General features: G+C 30.8%; 1 protein-coding gene across 4 annotated transcripts; it reads right to left on the reverse strand.

Annotated features, from left to right (window-relative positions):
* Positions 1–4,943: 4,943 nt before the first annotated feature.
* Positions 4,944–27,835, reverse strand: LOC132934737 (G-protein coupled receptor Mth2-like). Of its 4 annotated transcripts, none has more exons than XM_061001078.1 (6): positions 26,818–27,835; positions 16,319–16,830; positions 14,794–14,872; positions 12,180–12,361; positions 5,794–5,968; positions 4,944–5,402 (listed from the first exon to the last, which is right to left on the reverse strand). In XM_061001078.1, the coding sequence occupies exons 1-6, from the start codon at positions 27,411–27,413 to the stop codon at positions 5,150–5,152; spliced, it is 1,797 nt and encodes a 598-aa protein (XP_060857061.1). In that variant the 5' UTR covers positions 27,414–27,835; the 3' UTR covers positions 4,944–5,149. The 4 variants fall into 4 exon arrangements, with proteins under 4 accessions (XP_060857061.1, XP_060857060.1, XP_060857062.1 ...); XM_061001077.1 differs by having other exon boundaries at positions 26,800–27,833; XM_061001080.1 differs by lacking the exon at positions 5,794–5,968 and having other exon boundaries at positions 5,265–5,402; positions 26,800–27,834.

The following is a 27,835-nucleotide window of genomic DNA, read 5'->3' on the forward strand; positions in this document are numbered from 1 at the left end:
ATAATTTTATCCCGCTAAGACGGAAATCTCGCCAAGCCAGAAACGGACACGTTTTTGTAATGAAAGTTGATGAAAACCCTCGCTAAGACGGTAATATAACACGATTTTCGTGTAATAAATTTATTTTTGTACTGTCGATACCCATAGATAATCGATATACGAGCGCGTACGATGACATTAAAAACTAATACAATTAATATGTATACGCATACAATATTATTATCTGAGTTGCTTTGTTCAGTATCAAATCGTATATCGTTAAGTTCGTGTCGTTTGCGTCGTTGCGTTTCCCGTCTATCGTTTAAAATGTCGAAAAAAACAACTCTTACGCTATCGGATAAAATAAAATTAATCGAGTTAAAGCAACATGAGAATCTTTCAGTGAAGGAACTTATGGTGAAATGTAAGTGTGGAAAAACGCAAGTTTATGAGGCAATAAAAAATAAAGACAAACTAATGGAGCAGTGGGTGAGTTGTAAAAATTCTGGTAAAAGTAAAAGATTGGTGTGGGTGGGATATGAACGAGATTTAAGTATACAGGTGGTTCATCAATTGTCGGTCGAAAAGTTTGCCCATCTCTGAACCTATTATACAAACAGAGGCCACTAAATTGTACACTATTATTATTTTAATCTGCAACAATAAACAACATTTTTTAGTATTTAGTTTATTTTTTTCTGGACAGATGGCGCTACTGTTGTTTTTTTTTACATCCCTTTTTCCTACTTTTCTGGTGAATTTTCTTAAAATGTTCTTTCATAAGAACCTTGTCCTGACAATTACGAACAAAACAAAAAAAAAATCAGCCAAATCGGTTCAGTAGTTTTGGAGTTTATCCCGAAAAAAAAAACCGACTTCATTTTATCTATCTATAAATATAAAACTGAAATCAAGCAAAAGATCTTTGTTACGGTTTGGCTTCGAAACTTCTTATCCAATTGTCATGCAGATTTTTTTAAATGAAAGAGGATATCACGGAGCAGTTTTTGGGCATAAATAAAGTTCGATAATGTTAGTCAATAATTAGTTATCTATACATATAAAATCCAAATACCACTGACTCACTGATCGCTGTATCTCAAAAACTACTCAACGTACGGACTTGAAATTTGGAATAGAGGTTCTTCTCATATTTTCACCGTGCAATAAGAAACGATTTTCAAAAATGTTGCGTTTTAGTGGAGTAATTAACGATTATAATTATTCACTACCAATTTGTGATATCGTAAATCTCAAAATTCCTGTTTGAGCGCCTACCGGGGGTGATCACTTCCCTTTTGAAATTAGCCTATGTCACTCACAAAGAATGTGGCTTTGTATTGGTGAAAGAATTTTCGAAATCGGTCCAGTAGTTTCGGAGTTTATCCCGAACATACAAACAAATGCTATCATTTTATAGTATAGAAGATAAAAATGAATATTTATGTGTAAATTAGACACTGGGAAGAAGATAGGCTAATTTAAAAAGTGTTAAATTTGTTTTTTTATTCATCGGATTTTAGTACGGTTGCGTTAGGCTTTTGTATTAATTGATCATATTAATCCTTCGAAGGTGGAATTAAGTAAAAATGACAAACTTTGTACAATTTTGATACTTTAGAGTTAAATCATACACTTACGTACAAACAGCACGGGGTCCGCGATCTACCGCAGGTAGATTGCCTACCTGATAATATACTGCTGCGAATCAGAATTTTTATTCCGGGCAACAGAAAAGTTAAGATAAATTTTGAACACCATACACCATACACCGAATATTAAATAACGAATTGAACAAAGTTTGAGTCATATAGAATTGGTACATTTAACGGGCAACGAAGTGCCAGCGGGATCAGCTAGTATAGTAGTATAGAAAGACTTTTCCTTATTTCGTTTTGTTTTGTTTTTTTTGTTCACTTTAGTTGGCATATTATAAACTTGGTATAAGTTTGATACTTTAGAGTTAAATCATACACTTACGTACAAACAGCACTGGGTTCGTGATCTACCGCAAGTAGATTGCCTACCTGATAATATACTGCTGCGAACCAGAATTTTTATTCCAGTCTACAATGATCCATCATGTTAATATTTTGAAGCGAAACCGGTTACAAAGAAATGTACTTATATAAATATAACACCATATTATATACATTATACTATTAGGTACCTATAATTGTACATAGAGAATATAATATATAAAATGTTTATTTCTGAAATATACTTATATAATATGTAAGTATATAGGTACATTACATGGTTTCGATTGTATTTGCAACGAATATTGAATCCACTGCAAATTTGATTTTGCTAAATCTTAAAGGATATGGTTAATCTTATTCTCATTTGAATTGTATCATAAATCCTAAAACTACGGTTGATCTGAATAGCGATTTAACACCATATGTAATATTCGCAATGTTTTGTTTTTTAGGTACAGATACAAAGTTATAATAATTAATGTAACAATTGACACGGTACGCAGCGGCAACCAGTACAAAGTACAGATACCGCAGCGACCGGTCTATACTTTTGTTAACCGCCACCACGAGCTAGGCAGCACCACCGGGCCGCAAAGGCACAAGGCGGGACGGGAAGGCAAGTCACGCAAAGCGAGTACCGGCCGCCGCCGGCAGAAACTCTCTCGTTCTCCACCCGTCGTACCTCATAGGCATTTAATTATATTTTAATTTTAAAGCGAACTATGAGTATTTAAAAATTGTAAATTGTTTGTACATTTAAAAGTACTCATGACTCACTCAAAAATTAAAATATAATAAAAAGCTCTTGGGGTTGTCTAGATAATAATCTTACCTTTAGATTTTATAAGAAGTCAATTTACTCTAATTTTTAAATTAACGGAGCTACACGTGTTTTTCTGAGCGTAAAATTGTCTATGTTATGCACTTGTAGGACGGAGACAACACATGCGGGTATCACGTCCTCTTAATAATAATTATGATACCTAGATTAAATTATTATGGTATTAATATGTGTAAACCTACGTATTTAATTATGGAATTGCAGGTAGTATAAAACTTGTTGCTTACATTTTCTTTACTACATACTTTTTGTAGTTTATTGGAAATGAATAAAAGAGAACATTAAAATTCAAGAAAAAGATTAAAAAATGGTTAGACAATTTAACATTTATTTTGTAATTCTATGAGATAGGACTTATCCATTTTTTTAATGTAAATTGTAAATGTTATTTAAAACAAAGATAAATTATTTGAGTAAAATAAACCATACCTAAAATAAACTTGGATAAATCGTATTTTTTGGTTTTTAACTACTAGCTGTCACTCGCGTGCTGCGCGCCCCCGTTGATAGTTGTTTGTAAATTGTGTTTCGTGGCTCCAAAAATCCCGTCTATCTATCTTGCAACGTTTTTTTTTTTATATGAAGAGTAATTGAACTGTATGCAGAGTAGTGTAAAACTGTTGAAAACTTATCTTAACTTTTAATTAAAAAAAATTCTGATTGTTCAACTCCTTTTGGGCGTAATATATGATGTGGAAGCAATATCTTTTTAAGTGTAAATGATACTATATTTTAATGTATAGCCATCTCGACCGGCATTATCCCGTGAGATTCGCAGCAGTATATTATCAGGTAGGCAATCTACCTGCAGTAGATCGCGGACACCGTTTGTACCGGTGGAAGACATAAGTGCCAAAATAAGATAAGAAAAATTAAGTTCTATAGTACGAAATTGTCAAAATCATATCGTACAAAATCGCAAAAACCCTAGATGCCCTTATACCACGATTAATGGATATTAGGTACATTAGAACTAATTATATTTTATTGAATAATTTATTATTGACAATTTTTTATAAGATCCAAAAAATCAACCCATTTATTAAAATTATAATTTATTAATTTCTACTATATTTGTTCATTATTGAAAATTGTTTATAAGATAGACATTTTTAAATAACTATTTATATGAAATATTAATTTTGGCGTAAATGATATGCTATTTTTGCACCATTGGTGCTGCTTATGTCATATTATAGCCGTTTATACGTAAGTGTATAATTTAACTCTAAAGTATCAAAGTTATACCAAGTTTTTTGTTTTTACTCAATTCAACATACAGCGGACATGTTATTAATTTCATCTTCACCTATATTGTTCCTAGATAAGCGCATCCTCTTGGCACCATTTGTGGAGTGGACAAGGTTTGATTTCCTCTTTTTGTTTTAATAAAATTCTTCAAGATTAAAAACCAAAACTATAACAATCATAACCAATAGCAACCTTAAAATAAACAAACATAATATGTTTATTTTTTTCGTGGACAGATGGCGCTGCTAATTCCAGATTTTCTACTTTTCTGGTAGATTTTCCTAAAATTTTCTTTCATAAAAATCTTGTCCTGGCAATTATGAACACAAAAAAAAAAAAAAACGGGTAAGTGGATGTCGTTCTGCTGCACAGTAGGTTACAAGTGAGTCAATGTATAATGGATTGTATTACTCTTGATTTCAATGATATAATATCATTGTATAAGAAAAACGGTTCTGAGTGGAGACGGTTTATCAGTCTGGATTTTTTTAAATTTGTATTATTTACTATACCTAGCCTTTAAGTTAAATTAATATTATAATATTATAATATTTATTCGTTGCTATGGTGATAAACAAAGCGTTAGAAATTAAAATCCCATTTTAAACGGTTTTTCGTAATTTGTCTGTAGTTTTTCCCGTGGCATTAAATAACTATTGAGAAAATCGAAAAATGACCTCTTAAAAGTACCATATTGATCCAATTTGCTGAAAGATAAAGTACTATATGTTGAAATTAAAGCACTCCTTCTGGTAACAACTTTGTATACAGATAATATATATATAAAAAGAAAATAAACACCATTGTAAAACCACTAGCTAGTAGCTTCCTCGCTCCGCTAAGAATCTAATAAGCAGTTTCGGAGCCAAACCGTAACACAAAATATGGACTTGCTTTTATAGTATAGTTGATTTTATTTTTATAGTAATTACAAAAAACAAATACGTAATATTTAAAGGCACGAAAATAATGATTTTTTTATGCCCTAAAGCTTCGAGTCTTAATATATATTATAATAATATTTACATAATATTATATATTCATATTACAATTTAGAAATCATTATAAATTTTATGAGCACTTCCCAGTGCCACATTTATGAGGACCCAGAGATAGTGTTAATTTGTGTCGATTCACTATGATCCATTGAACCTCTAAACTTATTCCGTAAGTCCATAATAACTTTGCGCTTGGCCACAAATATAATAAATACGATAACTCCTTGTAGACTGGTCATTGCATCAGAAAAGTCCCATATGATCCCCTCATAAATTTGGAATAAAGAACATATTATCCAAAAAAAATATGAGGTTCCCATAATCAGAAATAGTTTGATGCTCATTACAAATCTGTTAAAAATAAAAGTTATATTAAGTCAAATGAAAAGATTTTAAATATTTTTTGACCAATAAATCAAAATTTTTTTAGAAGATTTATATTAACTAGTAGATAAGACGGAAACTACTAATTTTAAATTTATCAAACTTTTAGATTAATAAGTAATAACGTCATATTACCTATATAATAATATATTGTACTATAGTACAGTAATATAGATTTTTCATTATCTTCATATTTTTTGACGCTTATCACTTATATTTAGACTTGCCTCACAGAGATTAATGTTTTAAATATTTAATAATGTTTAAATAATGAATATGTAGGTACCCAAAGTAGTTAATAGACTATATTATTAGGTATGTGCGCATGTGAATGGATAGTATCCTACAGTTTTCTTACTTCTCTTTGTAAACAAGAAAACTTTCTGTTTTTGAAACTGTCCCTTTGAATTCGTTGAGCTCAGATTTAATTCTTAAAAAATAAATAGCAGTTAGGAAGAACATAATTAAATTGGCAGTCACCATAAAACTGGTGGGTATCAGGTAGAAAATGTAAATTCCGTAGCGAGTTTTGTCTGGAAAAATATTAAATATAAATTAATAATTATATATTTATAACCATGGAATATACAAATTTAATATAGAAATCCAGTGGCACCGATGTTCATTCAAAGTTAATTCTCAATAAATATTAAACTTTTTACGAACACGTATACCGTCGATTATTATTTTTTTCACAGTCTTAATTACTAAATAATGTATAAGTTAATTGTTGCAAATAAAATATATGAGTAACAAATATTTTTTAATTAAAATTAATTAATATTTTAAAATTGTAGATAACAACATGTACCTTTTGTTCTTTGAACAATTATCTGTTAAACTACTTATTATTGGTGCATGTATTTTGTGTTTCGTGTAAGTAAATAGAGAATAATGAAAAACTAATAATTAATGTTTTATATTAATATTGAGCTTATAATCATACCAACAATTATTATCTTCAATTCAAACATTTAAAACAAACCATTTATACTAGCTTATACCTATTATAGGTACCACAACACTCCACCAACCATTCAAAACATGTAAAGCGGCAGCTGTAGACAGGGTTCGGCTCCACTGAAGTGAACGAACCAAACTATTATGGTAACAAAGGTTTGTTCGAACAAAATAACTACCAATTACATTTTTTTAAAAACATACTTTGTACAAAATAAATATAAAATATCGATTTATTTAATAGCTAAAAGAAAATTTTTAAGCATTTTATGCAATATTTATGCAGTATGGTATATCGGCATATTATTTAAACAGAAAACCTCGTTTCTTAAATAAATTTTAAAAACACATTATAAAATTTATATTTTTTTTAAACTTATATTAGATTCATAATATTATGGTTATTTTATTCTTGGCAACGTCCGCATTCTTCCTAAATAGTCAACAGTATTTAATGGTATAATTAATGTATAATACATTAAGCAATCAACATAATAACCTATATACCTATCGTATAAACACAATTTTCACAAATATTTTAAGATGATTCGCTTAAGATTTACCTACTGTAGTTTATTATGCAAATACCTACTTGTTTAAATGCAAATAAACCTGTCCACCCGAAGTCATATAATATGATGATTAACAGATGTAGCCGTAGGATTTTAAAATTTCTTGAAATATTTTATGAAAAATAAAAATAAAATGTTTATTATATCTAAAAGTTTATAGTCGACAACTTCGAAGTGAAAATTTTTAAAATTTCGTTTATTGTATGAAACAAATTATGTAAGATATTTACATATAATTTATAAGTTGTTTAACAAATCTATAATATAACAAATTTAAACATTGCTTTTAAACTCTGAAGTTACAAACTCATAAACCAACTCAACATCATAACATATTGTTGAGAGCCATGGCTCTACGAATGCATATTATATAATACTATATTATTATTATATTCACAATGTATTGACATAAACCACTCTTAATAGTAGTGACCTTTTAAAATATACTAAATATGATCTAAGTATTAAATAAAAGAGTTCAAGCCCCTTTACATCACTCATAATTTACACGTTTTCAAGGTAGAAATATCTTCTGGTTTTTATAAAATATACAATATAGTTGGTCCTACGGGTGCAGGGTGCAGAGCCAGTGCTGCACCTGACATTTAAATTTTAAACCGCAATGAGACATACAATAAATATTTTAACATGATCTAATTGTTAAGCAGACAAATATAACAAGTCCGGACTTGTTACTTTAATTTGTCAAAAACAATTCATTCAATTTTGGACTGGTAATGTTTAAGACATTATTTAATTTGTTAATCTATTTATAAAAAATGAATATATCCAGACGGATTTTTTTTTTTGAATAACTGTTTTTAATCTATGCCATTCTAATCACCGATGATATGTCGATACGTCTTATTATTTTAATTTGTCTGACAACCCTGTAATGTTGTGTTTTAGTTGTGTCTACAGACTTATGAGTTTCTTATTTTACTTTAATTGGTTAGTATAGTCAATACAATTAGGAAACATATTTCAACTTTGGTTTGATACTTTACAAAATTATTTTTTTTTTTTTAGTAAACATTTTTAATTTTTTTTAATTTTTATAAAAATGGATTTTAATTTCTAACACTTTGTTTATCACCATAGAAATGAATAAAAAATATTAATATTATAATCTATATCTATACTACTATATAAAATTGTAAGGGTTCTTCTGCGACCGCGCTAACCGGGAAAACTACTAAACCGATTTGGCTGAATTTTTTTCTGTTAGACCTGACAGTCTGCTGTCGGTTTTAGTACCACTTTTGTTAATAAAAAATAAGTATAAAGTTCTTGGCAAACTAAAAAACAAAGCTAATTTTTGGGGCCTCTTTGCAAGGTCCGCAAGAATAGGCATTATTTATGTTCCCATTTTGTGACAACACTATTTATCTTTTTTCCATTTTTGTTTCACAGAGTTGTTCCAAATACCCTCCTGAGTGTCACCACATCACCCGATTTTTTATATTAAGGGGGGGGGGTGGTTATTGTATTTAAATGTTCCATTTTTCCGACGACGCTATTTAACATTTTTCCAATTTTTTTTCACAAGGTTATACCAAATATACTCCTACGAGTGATCTATTATTCACAATTTAATTTTATTCGTCATTACAGTTAGAATCGTTTACGCACTCTGTCGTAAATAAACACTAGCAGAAATTATAAACTACAAATTATTATAATAGTTTTAATATTATAAGAGTTGTATGGAAAACACCGATATCTTATCTTTATATAAATTGCGTTATCAAAAAATAACTCAAACGTGTTACGATCCTCTCGACGCCGAATGGGTTTTAATGGTTTTCTGTACATAGCATTTTATATATTTTATTATTTTATATTATAAACAGTATAAAAAAAAAGGTGGATAAGTGGATGTCGCTCTGCTGTACAGTAGGTTACAAGTGGGTCACTGTAATGGATGGTGTTAAATTTGAATTCAATGATATAATATCATTGCATAAGAAAAACGATTCTGAGCGAAAACGGTCAGTCAGCCTATGATATTACCAAGTATATTTGATGATATTATTGTGAATAAAGTAATTTATATATAACCTATTTACGTGGAGCCTTGTTTTAAATTTTCAATCTTTAGCCATAAAAGTTAAACATTGTATACATTTTTAACCACAAAATAATTAATAAATTATAAATTTGATAAATGTTGTCAACATTTGAACTTTAAATGCTTATAAAAAAAAATTGTGCCTATGTATTTTTAATATTTTTCAACTGCTATTTGAACGATATATCAGGAGCCTTATATTAAATTTTCACGCTTTTTTACCCAACAAATAAAAATTTATTGATATTTAAAAAAAAAAAACTAAAAAAATTGAAAACTGACAATGTCTGTAAGCAGCTCAAAAAGAGTCAAAATATTTTCAACATTTTATGGTGTATAGAAAATGCTAATATGAACATTCAGTGAAATTTTCAAGTATCTACAGTCATTCGTTTTTTAATTACAATAAAATAAGAAAATTGTTGTAAATTTACTCGAGAAATCGAGTAAATATCAAATGTTGTAAAAATATAAATTTCAGACGCTCATAAAAATTTAATTTAAGTTTCTTCTAGACATTTTTTTTTTGATAAAGGTAGACAAACTTATGAGTAATCTTATATTACATTTTCAAATCTTAGATTTAAAAAGAAACATTTTTATGAATTCTCAACTCAAAATAATTTGCTATTTTTCGTGATTTTTCCGTATTTTGTCAAAATTTGAACTTTAAATGCTTATAATTAAAAACTGTGACTAAGGATTTTTAATTTTTTTCATCTGCCTTTGAAACAATAACCTAGGAGCCTTCTATTAAATTTTCAAGCTTTTTTAATCAACAGATAAAATTTTATTGATATTTATAGAAAAAAAAACTAAAAAAATAGAAAACTGACAATGGCCGTAAACAGCTCAAAAAGAGTCAAAATATTTTGTAAATTTTATCGTGTATAGAAAATGCTAACATAAACATTCAGTCAAAATTTCATGTCCCTACAGTCATTTGTTTTAGAGTTACACCAAAAACCAAAATCAAATTTTCTCAAAAACAGATTTTGCGTAAAAATTCCTGTTTTTCCTTAATTTTTCTTTTGGTTTTCACGTCGCTTGTGAAAACTACTGAGGAATTTTTACTTTTGACCCCCCAAAGTACCAACTAGATTCACTTTCCTATCAGAAAAGTTACTATTGAAGAAAATCCAAGCACTTTTACTGTCCTAAAAGGTGATGACAGACACAAAAATAAAAAAAAAAATAAAAAATAAAAAAAAAACACACATCATTGTAGAATCAATACATTCATCGCTTCGCTCAGAATCTAAAATGTTAAATGGAATATGGATTTCCTACCGGTTACCTATTGTGAACGTAAAATTCGGTATTTTGAACGTTTGAAAGACGGAGACAGCTTCAAATTGGTGTGGCGTTCTTTAAATAAAAAATATAAGTTCAATGTCAGTGATATTATTATCTATCTAAATTAGATAATCAGCGGAGTACACCCAAATAATAATTTAGATAACATTTCAAATACTATAATATATATTATTTATTACCGATTAGTTTCAACGACAGGATATTACCTACTAAGGGGCCTCGATACGGTTATTATTTAAGGGGTAACATTTAGGCAATTTCTAATCTTGTCATAGCCGCCCTGGAATTATATTTGTTAGTTGTAAATAATTATTAGTGTGAGTGAAATTAAATGCGGGTATCGGCAGTTGCCTCTTTCGTACGCGCATGCACATGTCAATAGATCGATAACCATAATATAAATTTCATTACACAAAATTTAGAACAGTATACGTCTTATTGTCTTGACAAAATTAAAGTTAGTTAACGTTGTCTGATTTTGATTCCGAAAAAATATTTAAATTTAGCAGAAAAATGTCTGTAGATCGTACGAAACATTATCCGTTTTTAATATTAGTTTTAATTTTGATTATGATTCGAAAAAGTTCATATTTTCAAGTTTTTCAGCTTTAAATCCAAAAAACAAAAATCTTCAAAACAAAATAATTTGGGTAGAATAATTTATAATCATAAAACTGCTCTCCTGTAAAATTTAGTGTTTGTGACATACAGCTTTTGGCCTCTTAGCGATGGAATTTTATATGTTACCTTATGGTTTTAATTAAATATACAATATTCCAGTTTATTACAAACATAGGTAGTCCTACGGGTGCATAGCCTGTATTACTAGTTTCTGTAAGCCTTTTATCTGTTATGTCAGTCTGTTTTGATGGTGCATGTACCATGCCTGGTAGTACATTTGGAAGAGTACAAGCTAAATATAAGGTGGAAAATAAAAATATTTTAAAGTATGTCCACTACTATGCTCATTGTATTAATATTGCCCTAGTAGATTATATATTATGTGAAAAGGTAAATTCAGCATTCGGTTTGAAGAATAATGATGAATTAGTTTTTTGGTACTAAACAATTTATTTTTATTTTTATCGAAGGAAGACCTCCTAGCCACGCTATTTTAGAAAATATAATTGCATCATGATCATTTGGTCATACATTTACAACATTGAAATCATTGTCTACTACTAGATGGTATTGTAGGGCCGAAGCTGTAACTTCTGTAAAAACAACTATGCATCTATTATAAGTATAACTATTATAACTAATAATCATAACAATTTAATAAACTAGATGCTTATAAAATTAAAATAAAATGAAAATTCCAAGTAGGAAAATGAAATGAAATGTATATAATATATTATACATTATGTGTGTGAATGTACAGGGGTGGATTGGGTAGTCTCAAAAATATTTTTCAACTAGCCCATAATTTGTTATGATGTCCCAATGGCCCATATATTAGCCATATATTAATATTAAGAAATAATAATGACTTTTTCACATTTGTTGATAGTATACTATTATATAGCTGTCATGAAAATTGTGATGCGGCATTGCGGCCATTTTATCCTACCGGCCCAAAATTTCAGCAGTCCTTCGAGATTTTCTCAAATGCTCGACTGCCCTATCCGGCCTTAGGAAGGTATGTGTATTCTATATTAAATGTGTAATTAAATGTGCTACACTTGAAGTAAAAACTTGGGACTGCCTACGATTACATTATATTATGGTCATAAAATATTAACACCGATCTAAAATGTTCAATATTTAAATCTGAGAAAAAAAATGTCGAGATTAATTTGTTTTAAAATAATTGTGTGAAGTTACCTTCGAACCAGCAATCTCCAATGTCTCCAATGTTGGGTGCTAATTTCTGTAACGTTTCGCTTTGTGAAAATTGAAAATAATAACCAGTAGATACGCAAACACTTGAAAATCCCCAACAGTAAATATGGTACATAATGGTACGTACTGATATTGATGTATTTCTGTTTTTTGAAATGTTGTTCCTAAATTAAAAATGTGTTGAAAATGTTATTTGCAGGTATATAATATGAACTGTTATAATTTGTACTTTTAGATTTTAAAAGCAGCCCTTATATTATAATATGATATACTGGACACTGGTATAATGCATTAGGTGATAGGTATGTAACTATATAAATGTAAAATAAAAATCTCTGTACAGGCTAAACTCTGGAACTACTTATCAGATCTTCTTGATTTTTTTTTAATCGAAAGAGTATTTTACGGAGAAGGTTTATATGAAAGAAAATTTTAGGCAAATCCACCGGAAAAGTAGAAAATCTGGATGTCAAAAATACAAGAGTAGTGCCATCTGTCCAGAAAAAAATAAACTAAATAATAAAATAAAAATGTAGTTTATTGTTGCAGGTTAAAATAATAATAGTGTAGGATATATTGGTTGCTATTGATTAATCGGGTATGTTTGTTGATTTGTATTATTATCTTTTATCAATATATATATATATATATATAAATGAATATTTGTGGGTAGATTAGACCTCTGGGAAGAAGATAGGCTAATTTAAAAAGGGTTAAATTTAGTTGTTAGTACGTAGTACGGTTAGGTTAGGTTAGAATTTTGTATTAATTTATTATATTAATCTACCGTAAACTTTGATACTTTAGAGTTAAATCATATACTTACATACAAACATCACGGGGCCTACCTAAAAATGTACAGCTGCGAATCAGAATTTTTATTCCGGGGTACAGAAAATTTAAGTGAAATTTTGATCACTATAAACGAATATTAAATAACGAATTGAACAATGTTTTAGTCATATAGAGTTGATATATTTAACGGGAAACGAAGTGCATGGGATCAGATAGTAATACTATATAAGCCTTTTGTGGAATTTTAATTTTTAATTACATTTATTTTTAAAATTTGTATCAATTATTAAAAATTACCACACGATTGTTATTTTGATTTTATTTATTGATTTTAAAAGTTTAAATATTATGATATTATTACTATTGATTTCAAAGATATCTATAATCGAATAATAAACTATCTATGTATATAGCAATTGCCAATTGGTAATATAATTAACTATAATATTTAAAAAACATAAATTAATATAATCCATGCTAAATAGGTACTATGTACCTATTCAATTATATATTATTCATGATTTGTTTCTTTTGTAGGTAGGTACATTACTAAAAGGTAGGAATTTCACACACGACTTTATTACCTATGATAATTGCTATTTATATTAACTTTTCGAATTATTATTAATTCCAAACGATTACTTCCTTTTTTTAATGTACGATCATGGGTGGTTCTTGACAAGTCCAAAGGGGAGTGAAAATAATTATAAAAAAAAAAAATATACATAATATCTTTTTCTACTGATGATGGGACAAGATCAGTAATTTTATACATATGAGCTTTTATTTACTTTTATTATATACTTCATATTATATATTATATAGGTATGTTATGAAATAATTTTATTTATAGATGACCTACCAATGTTTGACGTTTTGAGGACTTAGAGTTTCTTCAAATTTATACATTTGCACATGCCAGGGAGTAGGGCCACCCATCTACCACAACAGTAAAACTGACACTGGTTATGACATTACTAACCACTGTGTGACGGGGAGTTATAAGGCCGACACCTCGGGGGTTTTTACACCATTAGCCATATGTCTCGAGGGCGACTCCTTCACTGGTTATGACAGTAAAAATAACCGTCCAAGGTATAATAAATATTAAATTAGTTTTATGAAAACGTTTACACTATATTACAATAATATTATGTAATGCACAAATATGCAGTATGTGGTACCATTTATGTTTCCACTCTACACTCGTAAACATAAGAATTACGGTGATATAAAATGATTTGTAAGTCTTATTCCGTAACAGTATAATTCTAATAGAAAATGACAAATTGTAGTTTTTACTTACAAGTTCATTTGAATCGGGAATTTCAAAAAGGCTCATAGGTAACTAAAAATTCAAATTTTTCAGGAAGCACAAAAAACTGATATTCTTTTTAATTTTGTTTTTCATTGTAGCAATTTTTTTTCTAAAATTACTATTATTTAATGTTATGCCTACGTAATATATAATATTCTTGAAGTGAAATTTTATTGGAAAAGTGATTCATTAACTTTTCCGAGATGAGTCTTTTTCGAAATTTATACGAGGATTACAGGGATTTAAAATTGGAACAGATATGAGCCTTTTTTCTTGGTCTATATAAGACATAAGTAAATGAAAAAAAACATGGAAAAGTATATTTTGATGTAAACTCGACATGGGCCCTTTTCGAAATTCCCAATTCAGTTATAGTTACTTGCCTACTTTTTTGTAGCTAAGAAGTTTAAAACACCACATGAATATACACATTATTGTTTTACACATTCTTTTACGTTATTATGAAGAATATAATTTACATACCTTAACATCCAATAAATATCGAAACATATTACGTTTAACCAGCAAATTGATGTCAGAACTGCAAATAATGTAAAATAACCTAAAATCACACTCTAAATTAATTCAAATTACATAAACAAATAAAATAATAATTAATAGTAAATATAATGTGGAAGCCAAAAAATGTATGCCAATAAGACAAAAAATAACCAGAAAATTTATATTTATTGTTGTTTAGTTTTTAGATGCATGAACGATTAATTGCGTACAGTTGCCCCCGTTCTCACATTGCAATTTACACTTCAAACCTTTACCAATATTTTGGATTTTTTTGGATCTAATTGGAACTTAATTTTCCGTATTTGGAACTTCATACATTTAACAGTAAAATGTATGTCGGTTGGCACATTTTAACTAAGATTTATTAAGTTTTGACCATCTTGATATATAGTTAAACCCAGGGGAACCCACTTATCAAGTCTCCAACATTTATTTAACGTGGGCTGAATCTGAAATACTTTTCGGAATTGCCAGCCAATACTGTTTATAGAGGGATACAACTATAGAAGGTAAAAGACATTTAAGAAAGATAAGAATAATTAATTGATGTGAAAACATCTATAGGTACGCGCCACCTACAAGAATATGTATAGCTGTAGTAATTTCATGTACGATCGAAACGAAATTCATAACAATTGATCAAATCAATAGCCAATCTATTAGAATTAGGTACACCAATTGTTAGTATTATAATTATCTAAATTATTTTGTAAGAATATTGCGTTTTTTTAACTATTGTTTATCAGCAAAGATCAAAATATAAGAATAATTTAAAGTTTAAACAATATCATTAATAAATTAATTAAAGATAAAAGGTAGTCACTTTGCGGAACACATGACATGACGAAATACGATCAGAAATAAAATTGTTGAATTTAACAAACTGTGGTCTACTAATTAAAAATTAGTGTAATCAAGATATAGGATAATAAGCACAGACAATTTTTTCGAGTTTCAAAATTTAAAGCAAGTGGTAAATTCGATCAAACAGCATAAGTTTCCTAATTATTTGAAAATTAATTTAAATGGAAATTTTATAATTGATCACTGATCAAGTTGGTAATTGTAGGATTTTTTACATAATTAATATTGTTGTAGGCTACCTATATGTATATGTATTATAAAAAATAGAAGAAATAGTTTGAAATTCGTAATTTTAAAGAAGTTGTAATGATAGATAATATATATAGGACGATAGTTATATATTATAGATTTATTTATTAATCTTTTTTTAGATAACATTTATTATATTTTTGGGGGATTTAAATATTTAATATCCTATCTGATGGTTTTTTAATCCTGCATTTGTTATACAATAAATACTTTGAGTTGGATGTTTTGGTATAGCATATTTTGCCCTTGGACATTTTTTCCCAAACCAATTTATTACATATTATCCAGCTGGTGTCTTTAGAGTCTTAGATATATTGCTATATTATGTGGTAGGAATTAATCAAATAATGATAAAAATGTAGGTAAGACATACCGTATAGAACGCATGTATGGCCTTTTAGGTCTTCTGTAATCCATTGGCTTGCATACATGGTTGACGACACGAGCTCGCAGGCCATGTAGAACTTGACGTAGTAGTTGCGGCTGTTCTGGAGGCTGGGCAGTGTGTTGTACACGAGTAGTGTGAGCACCAGGCACACGACAGACGCCACGTCACTAGCCCGTATGAATTTGTACACCCAGCTGTCACGTGTGTCTTTTCCGCACACGAACGCCTGCAGGACGGCGACCACCTGTGCACCGGCCTTGGCATAATATTCCACGCAGTACTCAGTCTCCGGTATGCGTTGGACGTCACCGGTAAGGTAAAGGCTGCCATCTGTGGTCAACGTGAACCCGTCCTCATCCATTTGTTTTGTGAAACAACGGGGTTCGATGTTGTACGGCAGCACCGTGCTGTTCGACTGGCCCACAGGACGGCCATCCGCGTCTGTTTCATAGGCAAATATCGTGAACGGCTTCTCGCTCTGCTTGCACTTTCGACCACTGCAAGATATATTATACTCGTTAGTGTAATTAGGGGGAGAGAATGCTCTAGTGCAATGTAACGTTTATTGCTAATGATATTTATAACTACAATGGCAATGGCAATTTAAATTTTTTTCTTTTTACAAGATTTAAGAGACATTTAATTGATACGTTGTCATTATTACTTAGGCCTATCTCAATAGGGGGTGTAAAGGTATCACCAATCCGACCCAAACCCCCGACTGAGAAAAAATTAGTTAAAACTACAATTATGAAGAACAAAATACTGATAAGGAAATTTAGCTAAAAAAAAAATTACAACCCGTAATGGAGAATATTATATTAAAAGAATCTCATGGCGCTATATTTTGTTTTCTATCCCTCTCTAACCCACCCACGCACAACATAACTAATTTTTACTCATCAGAATTAATAAAATTCTGTGTTGTTTAAAATTAGAGTGAACGGACTGATATAAAAACAGGTATATCCCCAGTTATATTTCTTATATATACGTATTTAAACGTGTGGATAAACGCCTAAAGTCCAGTCATATTAAATGTATATAATAAGACCCATTGAGAAGTATTATATCTCCTTTCTTACTCTATGTGGACACCATTAGTGCTTATATCCTTTTACACAGTACTAGCTCTAAGTGAAACTCGGGGGGGGGGGGGGGGTCGTTGGACTCGCTGAGTGTATGTACAGATTTTGGAGTAAGAGTCGTTTGAATTATGAAAGTCGCGACGGTAAAGTTGTAAGACGAAAGCTTAGAATTTGTGATAAGGATTTGAGATGTGGATTGGAGATAAGGCTTGGCATTTTGGTGGGAATGTTTAAAAGATCGAGCGTCTAGAAATCCGTCACGAACATTGTGAATGGATACAATCTCTAGGATCTCCTCACGTTTGTCCACTGCTTTTGGTTGTTAAAATTGTTAAAAAGTGTTAAGTCGATAGATGTATTTGATTGTCTAGGTAGGCGATCTGACTGCGTCGGATCGCGGACAATATGCGAAGCGTATATCACCAGGTATGCAATCCACCTGCGGTGGGTTGCGAACCCCGCTAGTTGCGTAGATATGTCAACAACTTCACGAAGACAATTTAGTTTTAAACTTATATCAAGTAACATACATATTATATTATGGTAATTAGTATTATGGATCTGGACGATCTTAAATATATATATATATTATATTGTCTATTATTAGGTAGGTACCTACTAAACAATTTAAGATGATATTTTCATAAAATTACGTGTAAATCATATTATTTTACATACCTTGGTACACTCATAATGGTGTAATATAATACAGTTACAATTTTTCAATATTATTCACTTCTGGTGTGCCCATGTCGCTACATCAAACTACCATAACTTACTAACTTCCCTATTGATGCATTATACATAATATATTAATATAATAAAATATAATATATAATTAATATAATATATACATAATACATAATATAATTTCTGTAGAAGTTATTTATTACTATTATTATAGGTAGGTCGTTGGTACATTATATTATACTAAAAATAAATAATTATGTTCCCATCTACACATAATTATATAATTCTAAAACATTAAAGTGACTCGGCGCGGCGCAGTGGCTGAAATCAATCACGCGACGAGATTAAGAGTAAGCAACGGCCGCTGCCACTAGTTCTCGGATGGGTGACCATCTTTGTTCGTTGTGCGCAAAAACCTTGTCACACATACACGTGTTCCTAACCGACCGTACCAACAGTCCCAACCCTACCAACCTTACAGGCTAATGACCTCAGTCGTCGAAGCCTTAAAAAATAATAATATACATATTAAAATATAGGCGGCACTTGGCTCTTATTGTCGGATGGGGTAAAAACTAATCACAATTTAGTGACCCATTTAAAAATCTTCTCACATTCAACTTATCTATATAATATTCCACCTAAATTTTTATCTGGGGTAGCAACTGCTATCTCCCATATTATATATCTTTAACGGGGTGTGTGAAAATCATTTTCCGTTAATAACTATTAAATCATAGGCAAAACTATAAAACAAAAATATATACTATAAATAATATAATATATATAATATAAACTATATACAAAACTAAATATATATACGCGTCGGTTGCCGGCGTCATTTCGAAACGAGATTGCGAGGCGAACGACCTGATTTTGAAGGAAAAGCGCATATAAACGGCTTTTAAAATACGTTTACTGCGCGATTCGGGCTCGAACGTCGTGCGAAAAGACGAAACGGTTGAAGAAAACGAAAAAGTCCGGTTGGGAGCACATTTCGACATTGCGACCGCTACGGACGGCGCGCAAATATAAACCACACGCGAATAAAGTATAAAAAGGGGCGAAAAAATTTCAAAAATCGGGGAAATGATAAGAAAAGAGTCGATAACGCCGCTGTAGCAACGGAATTTTTTCATTGCTCTTCCTTGTTCAATCGCACGAGCCTGTCAGAAATAAACGGAGACTCTTGCTCTTTTATAATATAAGAGATTATACAGTTTTGTTCGAGGTATTGTTGTTATATGACGTGTGGTATCATCACTTCCCAACGGAAACACTTGTCGTGTTCATGTTTGGTATACCAATGGTCGTCCGCGGGCAATCAGCTTTGATTTGTATTTATGAAATTGCGGTAGACTACCACACTTGTCCTCCCCTCCCTCTACGGCTCTACGTGCCGCCGGCTTTTCGCGCCACCGGCACGTTACTCCTGCGGCGCTCGCAGCTCGTTCTATCGTCCGACTGACTCCGCGAAAACCATTCGCAACTCTTGTTTTCCGTTACACTTTATTGTTATTCGCACTTTTGTTTAAAGTCACGCAACTTTTTCGTCTTTTTTCGCTCTCGCGATTGACTGTTCGGATCGCCGTTCTCGATAACGAATGGCAACGGCAACCATCATTGTATTAATAATTATATTTTTTTACGTGTGTTATAATAAAATTGTTTTCGTCGACGCATTCACGAACGACAATATTATTTCAATGTGTTGTCTTTATTAGGGAAAACCTCGTGTACCTTCCTTTTGCCTAATAGTTAGAACAGCGTATTATATAAGTGTACGCGTCGTATTGATTTGCTCGAATGGCTATGTTGCAAGTGCTATAGGGGTGAAAGGGAAAAACGGGCACTACTACGTGCTTTGAAAACCCTACAGACGTGCGGACAACGGAGATATATTCATGGTCACTGTGGATGGTTCAAACTGGTCTTCAAACTGGATCGGGGCAGACCAGGGAGCTCGGGCCAGGCTCAGGACGAACCCGGATCTTCAGGTGACGCTCCTAGGAAGAGGTCAAACAGCGACGGTCAGTCATCGGTGAAATTCTATGGGCATGCCAATTATACCCCCATCGACACTACATCCATCAATAACACACACAGGGTCACACGGTCACCATCCAGCTGGCAGAGTTATCACATGATGCCCAGAACAGCAAAGCGTTATCAGCTCATTTGGACCGGCTCAAAGAGCCCCCAGAACCATGACATGTGGTTCCCCCAGGGGTTGGTCCTAGGACCGACCCTGTGGAACGTTTCCTACGACGACCTCCTTAGCATGGTGGTACCACCGGGCATTCACCTGGTAGGCTTTGTGGCCGGTTCGAGAAGAGGACCCTCTAAACGAGATGTCTAAGACAACAGGCGCAGGCCAGTCGGAGAAGACGCCGAACTCAGTTTGAAACTGCAAAACTAAATTGCAAATATGTGAGGGGATTTCCCGGGGCATGTCTCGGCTATATCCATTTGGCTTGCCATCTGAAAGTTGTGTCAGGCATCATGGAGTTCGTAGCATACGAATATACCAGCTATCGTGGAGAAAGGTATGCTACGGCTCATGTGAGCTGTAATCAATGTATGTACATTTATATTATATTTAAATGAACGATGCAGCATATGGGAGTCAAGTAATGTGAAAGCGTTCGGCCCTCATGTAGTAGTGCATCAAAAAAAAAAAAAGTTATTTTATTGTAATTTAAAAATATAACTCGTTGGGACTTGATACTTTTTCACCATATACATATATTATTATTTCCTATACACAATAAGAACATTTTAAAAGTACTATTAAGATTCATTTTAAGCAATTTACACCATGAACCAACTTACATCTTTCTACGTTATTTATCTGACGCATAAGTTAATAATAGCTTCGCATAGTTATATTTTTAATAATTATTACATAGATACAACATAAAATTTGTTTTTTTTAGATTTGCTTAAGTTACTGTATTACCAACTCATAGAAAAATAAATTACTCATAGCAACGAAATAATAATGCATGTAACAAAATATACTTTGTAACATAATAGGCAGATAGACAAAACTGTCACCACTAAGAATCATTTTTCATCGTATACAACGATTCATTAGTCACTGTATTCAAATATTTTGAAAATGTATTCGTGTAAAAAAAAAAATAATTTAAGTAAAAGTAAAATGTTTCAAGTAACAAAAACCGTTTGAAGAGAAATCGTTATTTTATGTTTGAATATCAATTATTATAATTTGAACTTCAAACACTAATAATAAATGAATTTGCCTTTACTTCAAATTTTGTTTTGTAATTCCACAAAGAAAAACTTATATACATCTTGTTTTAATTTTCAGGATTAAAATGTTAGTCTTTTTTTCGTGGTGAAAGATGAAACAGCTAAGAGGAACATTGAATCTGAAATTTGATGAAAAACTGACTTGTAACTTGGAAATATTGTGAATTAATACATAGGTATAGGTTAGTACAGATATCATGATACAACATAATAAAGTATAAGGTTGTATAGGTATTATGAGATGATTTAGTTGTTGTACATTCAATCAGTCAAACTAATATGTTTGAGTAGGTATCTAGACAAAATAAATATATCTTGTATCACAAGTTCATGAAACATGATAACATTTTTCTTTGCCCTTTGTCTGGAACTTCAGAGTATTGTAAATGTTTACCGAAAAATTATATTTCTATACATAAAATATAATAATAAGATACAAAATAGTAAATACCTACTAAATACTATATTGAGTTTAGCAACCAACAATAATATTAGTAACTATAATAAACTTTTATCAAATTATTTAGAACAATAAAATTCCCTGTGGATTCAATACTTTTTTTCTTATTCACGCTGGTTAACCCTACGATACATATAGAGAAATTTAAAATAGTAAGTTTATATCAAATGTGGAATAATTATTATAGTTTTGTCTTTTACAATAGTTTTAAAGTAGATCTTGTAGAATATACATACAATGGTGGTAAAAGTAGTTCGAGTTATATTATTTTTACGATGAATAAAATAGGTTTGATATGGATTCAATAATTTAGTAAACACAATTGGATAATATCGCATTCAAAACAACAATTATTCATAGTGTTATTGTGTTATGACAAAATGCAAAACGTTACTGATAACCGTATGCATGGTAAATTTATGTAACACATAGAGGCAGATAAAGATAAAGAATATTTTTGATATCTAGATAAAGATAAATATAATTATAATTATTATAAAATGTTATTATCTAAATAACAAAATAAATACATTTAAATTTTTGCGTATCAATAACTAAAAAAGTGGATAAATTTCTTGGCAAACTAAAAAACAAAGCTAATTTTTGGGGCCTCTTTGCAAGGTCCGCAAGAATAGGCATTTTTTATGTTCCCATTTTGTGACAACACTATTTATCTTTTTTCCATTTTTGTTTCACAGAGTTGTTCCAAATACCCTCCTGAGTGTCACCACATCACCCGATTTTTTATATTAAGGGGGGGGGGGTGGTTATTGTATTTAAATGTTCCATTTTTCCGACGACGCTATTTAACATTTTTCCAATTTTTTTTCACAAGGTTATACCAAATATACTCCTACGAGTGATCTATTATTCACAATTTAATTGTATTCGTCATTACAGTTAGAATCGTTTACGCACTCTGTCGTAAATAAACACTAGCAGAAATTATAAACTACAAATTATTATAATAGTTTTAATATTATAAGAGTTGTATGGAAAACACCGATATCTTATCTTTATATAAATTGCGTTATCAAAAAATAACTCAAACGTGTTACGATCCTCTCGACGCCGAATGGGTTTTAATGGTTTTCTGTACATAGTATTTTATATATTTTATTATTTTATATTATAAACAGTATAAAAAAAAAGGTGGATAAGTGGATGTCGCTCTGCTGTACAGTAGGTTACAAGTGGGTCACTGTAATGGATGGTGTTAAATTTGAATTCAATGATGTAATATCATTGCATAAGAAAAACGATTCTGAGCGAAAACGGTCAGTCAGCCTATGATATTACCAAGTATATTTGATGATATTATTGTGAATAAAGTAATTTATATATAACCTATTTACGTGGAGCCTTGTTTTAAATTTTCAATCCTTAGCCATAAAAGTTAAACATTTTATACATTTTTAACCACAAAATAATTAATACATTACAAATTTGATAAATGTTGTCAAAATTTGAACTTTAAATGCTTATAAAAAAAAATTGTGCCTATGTATTTTTAATATTTTCTAACTACTATTAGAATGATATTATATCAGGAGCCTTATATTAAATTTTCACGCTTTTTTACCCAGCAAATAAAATTTTATTGATATTTATAGAAAAAAAAAAATTAAAAAATTGAAAACTGACAACGTCCGTAAACAGCTCAAAAAGAGTCAAAATATTTTCAAAATTTTATGGTGTATAGAAAATGCTAATATAAATATTCAGTGAAAATTTCAAGTATCTACAGTCATTCGTTTTTTAATTACAATAAAATAATAAAATTGTTACATGAGAAATCGAGTGAATATCAAATGTTGTAAAAATATAAATTTCAGACGCTCATAAAAATTTAATTTAAGTTTCTTGTAGGCATTTTTTTTTTTGATAAAGGTAGACAAACTTATGAGTAATCTTATATTACATTTTCAAATCTTAGATTTAAAAAGAAAAATTTTTATGAATTCTCAACTCAAAATAATTTGCTAATTTTCGTGTATTTCTAGTATTTTGTCAAAATTTGAACTTTAAATGCTTATAAATAAAAACTGTGACTAAGGATTTTTAATTTTTTTCATCTGCCTTTGAAACAATAACCTAGGAGCCTTCTATTAAATTTTCAAGCTTTTTTACTCAACAGATAAAATTTTATTGATATTTATAGAAAAAAAAACTAAAAAAATTGAAAACTGACAATGGCCGTAAACAGCTCAAAAAGAGTCAAAATATTTTGTAAATTTTATCGTGTATAGAAAATGCTAATATAAACATTCAGTCAAAATTTCATGTCCCTACAGTCATTTGTTTTAGAGTTACACCAAAAACCAAAAATCAAATTTTCTCAAAAACAGATTTTGCGTAAAAATTCCCGTTTTTCCTTAATTTTTCTTTTGTTTTTCACGTCGCTTGTGAAAACTACTAGGAAATTTTTATTTTTGACCCCCCAAAGTACCAACTAGATTCACTTTCCTATCAGAAAAGTTACTATTGAAGAAAATCCAAGCACTTTTACTGTCCTAAAAGGTGATGACAGACACAAAAATAAAAAAAAAAATAAAAAATAAAAAAAAAAAACACACATCATTGTAAAATCAATACATTCATCGCTTCGCTCAGAATCTAAAACTGAATACTATTAGTATTGATAGGTGAAGATGATTGTTTGTGTGTAAATAAAATATCATCTTCCTTGATCTGACTTATTGAATTAAATTTATTATTTCATACCTAAAGGCTAAAATGCAATGTTTAGCCTCCAAAGCTGAATTATAAAAATATTTAACTCTTATTTTATATATAAATACAAATAATAGTCAGTTATTTATCTTGTTGGCCAAAATTGCCAAAATTGACCGTATGTTATGTTGTCAAATAACCAAAAACATGTACACTACTATATAATACTTCTTAATACCATATTTTGCAGTTTATACTAATTATTAAAATAATTTCGGTATTCGGGCGAAGCCGATCAAATCTATGTATATAAAATACCTATATAGACATTTCGTTGAAGAATTCTCATTTCTTTATAATGTGTTTTTTTTTTCAAATTAAATAGGTATATTTATTTAGATAAACTCAACACTGGACATTTATGACTTATAGAAAAAAAAAATAATGACTACATAATATTATAATGTTATGTTAATTTAGTAAGATTATCATAGCCACAAAATCGAAACTGAAAAACATTTAAAATAAAATGGACGGAGGTATAAAATGAATATAATACATTGTATATTATAATCTGGGACAGGTTTTTGATTCAAGTTTAAACCAGTAATCCCAGGTGTTCTAACTTATAATATAATATGGTATATCTACAGAAATTTATCGTATTAACCCTCATAATGTACCAGTAGAATTGCGCCAAAATTGTTTTAAATGTCTGACCATGTTATTTATTCATTTATAGTTTATACTTTATACCAATCTTTTTTAATCAGGTGAAACTAAAATAAAAATAAAGATAGGAAAATTGCAAGAGCTACAGCTTTTTAAAATTGTTGCACATTTTGTGTGAAGCAGCGATCAAAAAGATTGATAAAAATATATTTATCATATCTACCTTTATGGATTACAGCACAAATATTGTACGGTGCCGTCTTTAATAGTAGACTTTCAAATTATCATGTATTTACCCATAGTACAATTCATACAATTTTTATGACCTTATGTTTGAAAATCTAACACTCGCTCAAAAGTGATTTACTGAAAATTAAAAAAACAAGTTAATTGTTATATTTATCACAGTGATTTAACCTTAAGAGAGTTTTGTTAATATTCTACAAATATTGATCGAAGAATCTTGAAATATTCCAATGTTACTTAAATTATAATTTTCTATACTCAATTTAAGTATTTAAATAATTTTTTTAGATATTTATAGGTATTTCTGGAGTGTTTATAAAATGTTGGGCCCGCTAAGATATCTTACAATTTATACAAGATGTGAAATGAATTTTTCTGTGTACAGTTGAAATACATTTAAAATACATTAGGAGTACTTAGGACTTGTCAATGAAATACAAAGTTCCTCTAAAATATTTCATACTGGAACTAAAAATACATTAAATAGACATTGAAGTTTAAATTTATACAACATTAGATATTTAAACGAAGAATAACGATTGTAGTTATTTTATTGTTCCTAATTCAAAAATATTGTTCGTTTGGAATTAAATCTTTTATGTATATTATTATATTTTACTATACATAACGATGTTTCAAAATATTTTTATCAATTTTATGCTAAATATTTTAAGTTTATTGGGTATTTATACGTTGGGTATACCATGAACCTCACACGGTTGACCGATCTATGGAAAGTTTGAGTAGACCAAAAGTGAATAATAATATAATATGAATAATACGATAATAACATTAATAATATATGGGTAATAGGTGGTTTTATAATGTATAATAATATAAATTAATAAATGTAATGTTTTCAAAAAGAATGAATTCAACCTTACAGCAAAGCAATTACTAGTTACCTAATTCCTCACTTTTTACATTTCTACTCGTACTTAAAGACCCACCACTGACCCGGGTGGGATTTTACAATGACAAAATAAACAGGTACCTTACAACTAAAGAACAAACCCCGTGGATGCTTTCTCCGTGTATAAAATGTATTGGTCAATATACCTATAATTTCCATACTACTTAGGCATAATAATATGAATAGACATTTTAACAAAGTATACTGAATTACCCACCGCCCACCCACAAAATAAGGTCACAAAATAAGGCACTTGCCAGACTTTAACCTTGTTCTCGGCACCACTGTATGAATATACATACACATTCGACATTTGGCCAATCAGGACAACTTCTAACCTCCACCATCCCTTCCCCACCAAAAAACAACGGCACCAGCTGCAGCTATCGATACGCTTTATATCGATACTTTATACTTATACATAGACCACCGTAGACGGTAGACTTACTCGTCGTCTATGACGTACATCTGGTCGCACTTGCAGCACTTGTTGACGCACGTGTAACCGTCCCGGCCGCAGTACTGGTCGCGTAGCCGGCACGTCCGGGCCACCAGCTCATCGGTTGGCGTCATGTCAAAGCAGTAGTCCGGTGGCAACTCGATGGCTGACGGTTCCGCCTCCATCAGCCCACGCACCTCCACGGCGGGCACGTCGACTAGCACTTGCTTTGCGTCGCACATTGGTTGCTCGTAATCGTAACCAACCATCACCGCATCTGCCACCACCCGGAATCCGTCTCTCAGTCGCTGCATCATCCGCCGCAGGTACTCGTCGTCGTCCGCCCCGGCTGGTCTGCAGAACCGCATTTCCGGATCGTACAGCTGGCCCGGAGGACAGCACTTCCGGACCGGCAAGGCTGTCCGGTTGTCATCGCACGTGCCACCGCCGATCGCCTCGACCATGTGGAACGTCCTATTTTCGTTCTGGCAAAACGCGACTCCGCTGCCGCTCGTGACTGAACTACTGTTGCAACAGACCACAGCGTCGGCGGCTGACCAGTCGATCGCGACAACGAGATACGCGACGGCGGTGGCTGCGAAACACAATCGGACGGTATTCATCGTGTGCGCACACTGTTTGGGCTGCGTCGGCACAATCACGATCGCGACTGTCGGCCGCTGCGTAGTAAGCAATGTACACCATTCAACAAGCTGCCGCCGCCGACCACCGCGCTCTTATAAATTTTTATAAAAATGTAACATATTGGTTTTCGTTGCCTAAATTTGTATTATATTATTGCGTAATGAATTACGATTATCTATATTCCTACTACTGTATAAAATTGTAAGGGGTTTTCTACGACTGCGCTAACCGAGAAACCTACTGAACCGATTTGACTGAAATTTTTTACCGTTATACCTGACAGTCTGTTGAAGGTTTTAGTACAATTTTTTCAAACGATAAATAAGTATTAAATTAGTTCTTAAAAATTAAATAAAGTTAATCCATCCTTACATAAAAGAACAGCCCTTTTTTTTGTTCC

Source organism: Metopolophium dirhodum, chromosome 1 (genome assembly GCF_019925205.1).
Source record: "Metopolophium dirhodum isolate CAU chromosome 1, ASM1992520v1, whole genome shotgun sequence".
Classification (NCBI taxonomy): Eukaryota; Metazoa; Arthropoda; class Insecta; order Hemiptera; family Aphididae; genus Metopolophium; species Metopolophium dirhodum.

What these genes read in the sequence shown, in the direction of transcription:
- LOC132934737 (XM_061001077.1), bottom strand. Translation starts at nt 27,413, where the DNA reads ATGAATACCGTCCGATTGTGTTTCGCAGCCACCGCCGTCGCGTATCTC. An exon ending in TGGAGATTGCTGGTTCGAAG is followed by an intron (nt 5,969 to 12,179) that starts GTAACTTCACAC and finishes ATATTTTTCCAG; the next exon opens with ACAAAACTCGCTACGGAATT. An exon ending in TTTCTTGTTTACAAAGAGAA is followed by an intron (nt 5,403 to 5,793) that starts GTAAGAAAACTG and finishes TATTTTTAACAG; the next exon opens with ATTTGTAATGAGCATCAAAC.